Source organism: Notolabrus celidotus, chromosome 15 (genome assembly GCF_009762535.1).
Source record: "Notolabrus celidotus isolate fNotCel1 chromosome 15, fNotCel1.pri, whole genome shotgun sequence".
NCBI classification, from domain to species: Eukaryota; Metazoa; Chordata; class Actinopteri; order Labriformes; family Labridae; genus Notolabrus; species Notolabrus celidotus.
In genome coordinates this window covers 3,286,852-3,295,536 of record NC_048286.1, presented here as the reverse complement: position 1 = coordinate 3,295,536, position 8,685 = coordinate 3,286,852, and the positions used below count along the sequence as shown (strand labels likewise).

Below are 8,685 nucleotides of genomic sequence, written 5' to 3'. Positions count from 1 at the left end.
ACATGGCGGCGTCACTGTGCAGTAAACTCTCAAAATCCTCTTTGCTTCTCCGTGTAATAACTGCCCGTCCTTGGCTCTCAATCTGACCCCCCCTCCCTCCCTCTCCCTCCGCACGTCTCCAACAGGCTCTGATTGATTCATGCTGGACAGTTAGTGGATTTCCACCATCTAATGCAAGCTGTGAGTGCTTCTCTTTTGTCCTGCTGTTTGAGCAACTGTCAGCTCCCGCGTCTTCTTCTGCTTCTAATAACGTTTCAGACACCCGGCAATCTCCTTGGCTTGTCCTCTTATTACTGCACACGTTCAGTGCACTTCCCCGACGCCTTTTGAGTGCTCAAGCAGAAACCAGGCCGGCTGACAGTATTGGTATGCCGCCCATAGGTTTCGTGTTTTGCCAGGCGGTTTTGCACTGTGAATTTTTGATAGGAATCTATTACCAGCGGGGTAAGCTGTAACTGCTGGGTCAATTTGGGCTTTTGGAATTCAAGCGCACTGTATGCAGTGAGACACTCACTGAGTCTTGGCTCTGAAAGGAAAAGCTGAGCTCCAATAAATCAATAACACAAATGAGAAAATGCCTAAAACTGGCAAGAGCCTTTATTTTCATTCAACAGTACAACCCCCAAAAAAAGTTATTTACAATTATTCTGTAATTCTCACGAATCATTAATCTCCTCAGGTGATCAGTAGTAGTCCTCCGGGTCAGCCTTCTCCCCCTGGTTCTGGATCTGCTGCTGCTTCTTGTACAAATCAGCAATCTGCACAGAGATTGAAGGTAAAAAGAGGGATGAGGGACGAGAGAGAGAGAGAGAGAGAGAGAGAGAGAGAGGGAGAGGGAGAGAGAGAGAGAGAGAGAGAGAGAGAGAGTCGGGTCAGTGGCATGAAGAGGAAAGCTAAAAATAACAGTTTGATTATTCATATCCTGGCTTTGAAGTTGGTGACTCCCAGCTGCTGACTGGGAGACAGAGGTTGTGTTCACTTGCGCTCATCAGCGAGGGGGCGAGAGGCGGGGCGGTGAATAATGTGCGAGCAGCGGGGCCCACCCTGAAACAGCGGCGGTGCAAAAACATCAGCTTTGATCCTAAGCCTGAGACTGACCACATCCTACCTGCTCTGCCTCCATGTTTACTTTCCTCCCCCGCACTTCAATAAGGTCGGCCTTCCTTTAAATCTCAGGATGTGGAAGCATGTGTTGCCGTTACGAGCGAGTGTGAATCAGAACAGATAGTAAGTGTCAGATGTTTCATTTAAATGCAGCTCTCACTCCCACCTGAGCGCTAGTATTCTCCTCTGTTAACAGATGGCTGTTAATTCCAGCCGCATTATAAACATGACTCAGACCTTATAAACACCTGGAGTGAAAAAAAGAAACAGGCTTTATTTACCTGGACTTCATGCGAGAACATCCTCTGTGAGCGGTTACACAACGATGAGCAATGCTTGAGTGATACGCAGCTCGGGTTCGACCGTCAGTCAGAGTTTGAACAGGGAGGAAATCTCTGCATGGCGGCGAGCTCATCTTTCATTTTTTAGTATAGAAACAAACTGGAGGAGTGGAGTTCAACAAATCGGTTTTAAAATTTAAAGCTTGACATTAGAAGCTTTTTGTTCCTGTCAGACTGAGCGTAACATTCTCCTGTTTAACCAGGCCAGTATTTAGTAGTAGTATGGGAGGTAGAGCCTTCAGTTATCAGGCCCCTCTCCTTTGGAATCATCTACCAGTCAGGGTCCGGGAGGCAGACACCCTCTCTACTTTTAAGAGTAGGCTTCAAACTTTCCTTTTTGATAAAGCTTATAGTTAGAGTTGGATCAGGCTTGGACCAGCTCTTAGTTATGCTGCTATAGGCTTAGACTGCTGGGGGACCTGACACTCCTTTCTCTGCCTGTCTCTTACTTTAACTCTCCCTGTCCCATTAAAGTCACTAACCATAGTCCTTTCTGGAGTCCCTGAGCTCCCTTGTCTCGTAGGTTCCTCTGGATCTCTGCTGCTGTGGACGTGCCAGACTCCAGCTGCTACAACTACTACTATCCATCTCACCACTATCATCTCTCTCTCTCTTCATCTCCCTCTATCCCTCTCCTCCTCTAACATGAACACAAGTCCTCACTTGATCGGTACTTCTCAACAGTAAAACACACACGGAGAACGGGTGAAAAGAGGAGACAGCAGGCAGGACAAGTGACCATGACAACGTTATTTATAGATTCTAGAGTTATTATCTGAGGGGCTCAGTGTTCCCTTGGTCACCTACCTGCAGCAGGTGTGCTTTATGAACCAGCTCTCCTCATTTTTACCCCCGGTGTGTGTTAGTGACAAAGACACAACCGGTGGACGTCTGTTTAATATTTGAGGTTTGACGTTGTTGCAGTCATTACCATAAAAAGCTCCTGTCTACAGCTTGATTTAATCCAGTTTGGTGAAACATCAGACACATTTAGTAAGTTTGGATCAACTCCTTGTTGAAAGATGCAGATGCATTTCAGAGTGCCGTGAACTGACTAATCAAGTGCCTCTGTCACTGTGAGGTGCATTTAAAAAAAATTGCAACTTTCACCACAATTTTTTCAAAAAGCTGTCGCAAAATCAGGCTTTTTGGGCCGCAACAATCACATACAAAAAAAAAAACCTGGAGGGACTGCCTCTCTCCAACTCGGTCTCAGCAGATGTGTGTCTAACATGAGTCTGGTCCTGCTGGAGGTTTCTGCCTGTTAAAGGAAGTTTGTCCTTGCCACTGTAACTTGCTAAATGCTGCAAAGTGCTCTGCTCATGGTGGATTAAGATGAGATCAGAGTCCTGTCTGTAAGATGGGACTGGATCTGATCCTGTCTTAATGCTGGGTCTTTGTTAATAATAGAACATAGAGTACGGTCTAGACCTGCTCTGTTTGGACAGAGTCTGAGGATAACGTTTGTTGTGATTTGGCTCTATAGAAATAAAGATTGATTGAACATTATCCTTTGATGTATTAAGTCACAAGAAGAAGGAAACATAACTAGCTCTAACTTAACTCTTTGCTCTTTGAGCTCCACAGATTAATATCAGTGTGTAATTACAGAGTATCTAAAGCACATTGAAAACATCTTCACAGTGTTTATTTATCATAAACATCAGATCTGAACTGTGAAAGCATAATGACTCACAGTTTAGAAAGCAGATGAAAGCAGACAAGATGGTGATGGTGTCAAGTTCAGCTAACGCAAACACTTAACATTTGCAGGTTTCAGCTTCACTGATGAGACAATTAACGGCTCTCCTTTCCCTCGTTCATAACAGGAAGTTACACTGCGTTAGTCCTCTAGTCTCACACTGCTGCTTGTGTTAAAGCTGCAGTAAGGGACTTTGTTGTTGTTTTGACTTTGGAGCCGCCCTGTGGACAAAGCAGTCTTCCACATGTAATTAGTCTTCCTCACCCTGCTCTATTTAAATCATCAGATGTATCAATCTGAGGAACATGTGAAAACGAATCACTCCATGTGACGCCTACCCCCAACCTTTTCTTTAACACATCATGTATCACTTTCTAAAAATAAACCCTGCTCTTGTTTATAGTCTTGTTTGTTATTTTAGCTCATAAAGAGGCGTCATTATTCAATCCTCACAGGAGCTTTCAGTCAAAATGATGACATTAAGAGTTCAAACTTTGAGATTAATATACATTATGTTGAGAAAGAAGGTCAGAATTATGATATTAAATTTAGCTCCACATAATGGGGTATGAAGTCACTATTATGGGATCAAATCAAGAATTACAAGACAGTGAGACATTATCAGGACACCAAATAATAATATGCTATTTTTCCTGTTCGACTTGTTACCCCAAAAATGACAGCTTACTCACTGTTTCATAATCAAGACTTTGAATTTATACTTTGGATTTTTTAAATCAAATAATTGTCAATATTTATTAACAAGGTTAGACATTTTATTTCAGAATGGATATTTTTCCCATAATTATGACTAATCATCTCATGAATTCTGTTTTAATTTTTTAAAAACATCTGCTATCAATTCTATGATTTGTACTCTGAGCTCTTCATTTTGACTTTTTATCTCAAAATAATTTATTCACTCATAATTTTGATATAATCTCATAATTTGGGGCTTTTATTTTACAAGAACTTCTTTTAATCCGATCATTTTAACTCTGATCTCTTAATTTTGTAATTTAATCTCATAATCTGACTCTCAATCTCACAATTTTACTTGTTATTTAATGATTACCATTTTTCTAATAATTCAGACAAATTATCTCATAATTTCTCACTTCATTTCATACTTTCTACTTTAAATCCCATCATTTAGACTCTGATCTCTTCATTTTAAATTTTTTAACTCATAATATCAACATTAATCTCGCAATATTGACTTTAAACCTCATAATTTTGATGTTGTATCTCATCAGCTTTTATTTCATAATTTGTACTTTTGATCGCATATTTGAATTTTTTCTCTCATTATTTGACTTTTTAATCCCAATTTGACTTTTTAATCTCATAATTTATACCTTCAATCTCATAATAAGAATTTTTATCTCACGAGTTTGAATTTGTATCTAATAACTTGAATTTAATCTCATAATTTAAACTTTTTAGCTCATAATTTGACTTTTTATCGCACTTCTTTGAATTTCTATCATTTTTCTTTTTGTCATAATCTTGATTTTTTTAATCTCATGATTTCAGCTTTTATTTTACAATTTCTACTATTTCCTAAATTTGTCTCTGATCTCTTATTGCCAGCTTTTAACCTGCAACCTTGATTTTTAATATAATAAAGATGACGTATCTGATCATAATTTTGACTTTCTTATTTCAATCCCATAATTTTCTAATTCAATTTTTTTTTCTTCATATTTTTTACTTAATCTCATAATTTCAATGTTGATCTCATATTACGGTCATTAAGGGTTGTCTTTTTAATCCCCATGTCGTAGTTTCCACTTCTTTTGGAATGTCAGAAATAGTTTCATATTTCAGTGTTTGTCTTCAGGCAGCTCTGACCTGTGTTTCTCTCCTGGTCATATAATCACCTGTTTGCTTCCTCTTAGTATTTCCCTCAGAGTCCATCACGGCCCTGACGTGGCGCTGCTTTACCTGGGACTGTTATACAGCTCTGTTGGTCCTGCAGCGGGAGGCCTCTACATAAACCAACCGTGGTATAAAAACAGATCGTCCTTGCAGTGCCGCTCACCCTTGAAATTTTACAGGACAGCTCCTGAGAAGTGATGCACATTCTCTGTACGGCGCTCCAGCTTACAGGGCCAAAATAAAAACATATGATGGAGTTTTTACTGGGTCAGAGTCATCGTAACATGGAACAGGTGACCTCACACACTCCACTGAAAGGCTGAAGATGTGTGTGTGTGTCGTCACTCTGCTCTTCCTCCTGATCTCACATCGATTTACCTGAGCTGCAGACGTGGCGTCCTCGGGCTTCTTGTCGTCTCTGATGCGGAGGAAGCGAGGGAACCTCAGAGAAATTCCTTTGACTGGATCCACCTGACACAGGAAGACAAAAGCATGGTCAGCTTTCAGTCACTTCTACATGAGAGTGTTTGTCCTTGACTGAAAAAGGTAACAAAGCTTTTTTAAATCGAGCTTTAACCTCTCAGTTCAGGGTCTGAAACATCAAACAGTGAACGATTTCAAGGAAACTCAGACAAGAAATGCTGCTTTGTCCTTTTTCCATTCATCCGCCTTTCATATTCTCTCACCGCTGTCAATTACAGAGATGCTGCACCTTTTGTGCTCTTTTCTAACAATAACACGGGCTGCTTGAGAATGAAAAAGTGTCTGATTTTCAGGTGAGATCTGAGAGGGATTGTATGGATTTAGACGTTTGGCTCGCCTGGAGAAATTCAGAAATATAAAACATGTTTTATTAGAATTCTGAATGTGTCAGAAGCAATAGCTCAGTGCAGAACAATAATCAAAGTAAGTATCAGGGAGAGTTATGAGTTCTCAGAGGGAACTGGCAGCGACTGAGCGCTTATAACAGTCTCATGATAAATAAGTAACACGGCCAAAGTTAGTCAAGTGCAGCGACAAACACTTTACATTCAGTCAGACTCACTCGGACTCAAGGAGCTTCAGACTTCAGTGAGAGGGAACATTGAAATGTAAATATTCTATCAAAGGTATCATGAGTATTAAAAAATCAAAGCCTTACATATGAGTGTGTCGTCTCTGTGACATCACCCATTGGTTTCTGAAGCAGAGTTTTGAAGCCTATCGTGTCGATAATGCTGAGTCATCCTAACGTTTGGTCGAACTAACAAGAGGCAAAGAGGCAACAGCTACAGTCAATCAAGTTAGCCACACCCCTAAAACATGTCAAGCATCTGGCCGAGATTGAGATTATTGTCTGCGTTGTTTAAGTTAGTGATCATCCGGCCCTATAAAATGGAATGGGGGGGGGGGATACCCAGAATGCTTTGTACGACGCTTCAGAAACATGACATTAATGTTCTTTCTTTAAAAGTTAAATCCCCCCCAGATCCGTGTCCGGTTTGTCTCTGATCCGTCACAGCACCGGATCTGATAGGTTTCTATTCTAGTCAATGTGTTAACTTCCACTGGATCCGCTCCGTTGCGTTCCGGCTGCGTCTCTGATCCACCATGTCGGAGCCCTTCGGATCAGATACACAAGACTCCTATTTTTGATGCCGAAGCACGACGCATCAATCTCAACAGAGCAGATGGAGCGGGACAGGAAGTCAGGTTTCACCAAAACAAGATGAAAACATCCGGTTAATTTTCAGAATAAAAGACTCTGTGTTATCACCAGATCGTATTTCACTTAACTACAACAACAAACCGTCATGATGAGCGGAGCCAGGCCTGGAGTCAACAGGTCAGAGGTTTTCAGAGGACCAGAAAGACAACATGGATGAGGAGAGGAGGAGGAGAATCCTTGATTCAGTGATTACTGCAGGGAAACCTTTGTCTCTTGCGGCAGCCCGTGGTTGTTGACGGACAACTAAGAAAGGAGACGGATCTGGTGGAAGTCCAACCTCTAAACTAACCTGGTCATCGAGGGAAGTACTAACGTCCATCTCTGATCTGCTACAGAGCAAGATAGCTGGAGTCATGTGACTGAGGTTTTCCCGCGGTAATCACTGAAAATTTACTCTGAAAATTAACCGGATGTTTTCATTTTGTTTTGGTGAAACCTGACTTCCTGTCCCACTCCATCTGCTCTGTTGAGATTGATGCGTCGTGGTCCGGCGTCTGATCCGAAGGGCTCCGACCTTCTGGATCAGAGACGGAACGCAACAGAGCGGATCCAGTGGAAGTTAACACATTGACTAGAATAGAAACCTATCAGATCCGGACCGGACACAGATCTGGTGGAATTTGGCCTTACTTGTGTTCCACTTTTTAAACCATCTGTAAATGGCAGGAATACTCTCAGAGCCATTTTTTAACAACCCTGAGTATAATGAGACCTGAGCACTCTTTGTTATATGCACCGAGGGATTGAGTCCAGCTAATAAACCAGTATCTGTTCCATTAAACCAGCAACACTTTTAATAACTCTATTAAGAAGCTCTAATTGTGACTTTCACTGTGAGCAACAGACCCTAACAGACTGAGTTTATCACTGGAGGGGAAATAACACGCTGTACTGACCAATCCCATGGCAGCCTTGTAGATGGGCGACAGCGACAAGTCGGCGCACTTCACCTCCCAAACCTGCACGGCGTCCAGCCACACGTCGGGCTCCGCTGACAGGTCGATGCGGTAGTAGGCGCGGGGTTTGGGCAGAATGTGCTCCTGCAAAACAAAGTATAAGAAGAGATGATTACATAAAGAGAGAAGAAGTAACAGGCCAGCAGGTCAATGCATTCACAGGGAGGCTGATAAAGAGACAGTGACGGAGTGGCTTTGGTCGTCTTGCCGCCGCCGCCTCGCATCACCTCCCCAGAGACCTCACAGAGTCTGGATGCTCTCATATTCAAATGATGCTTCAGGGGCAGCATGAAGGGGCGACTTCCAGAGAGCGTTATCACACACCCACATGAAAGATTCAATCAGAAATAGCTTCATGTACACATTTTGTTCACTCCTGTAAAAACTCCCACAGACGGCTCGTGCTCTGTGATGAAACTGTCTGCTCGTAAACTATTTAATATCGCCGTTTTAACTTTGACACGAGCGATCATTCTTTCAGCGTAGGTGTGGGTCTTTTCTATAAAATTACACCCATCTTGTTTTGGGTGTAAAACAATCTCTCTCAGTTCCGCAGTGTCCACAGAACTGGGTCACAGCTAAGTGAAGCTGGTGCTGGTTTCCTCACACATTATTTATACTGTAGGCATTCAAGTGACACTCTCGAACAGAGTGAATCACAATGAGAGCGAGCTGGTAGGTGTGCAGACTCGCATGAAACAGACACCGGATAGTGATCCACTCTCAGCGTTAAAGCTCCTCTCTTCTTCTTCTTCTTCTTTGTCTGCACGGAGGTAGAACACAACAGAACCTCCTAAACTTTAATAATGTGTCGGAGTAATCTCACTTATATGCAAATATTTGTGTCATTTACAGCAATTACTGCATCCTTCTTCAGGGCATACGGGAGGAGACGTATTCAAAGAGGGTAATTATAATCAGGTACAGGTGTTAGTGCTGGAGGAAGCAGGTTTTGCAGACTGTGCAGCACTAACAGTGAGTTACGGGAGTTTT

At 42.1% G+C, this 8,685-nt stretch overlaps 1 protein-coding gene across 1 annotated transcript in view; it reads right to left on the bottom strand.

The window, feature by feature from the left end:
• Window positions 1-567: 567 nt before the first annotated feature.
• The window catches only part of lig1 (ligase I, DNA, ATP-dependent), a 95,330-nt gene continuing 87,212 nt past the window's right edge, over window positions 568-8,685 (bottom strand). The window contains 3 exon segments of the mRNA XM_034702970.1: window positions 568-758; window positions 5,407-5,499; window positions 7,633-7,776. Coding sequence (XP_034558861.1) covers window positions 684-758; window positions 5,407-5,499; window positions 7,633-7,776 — 312 coding nt within the window. The 3' untranslated portion in view covers window positions 568-683.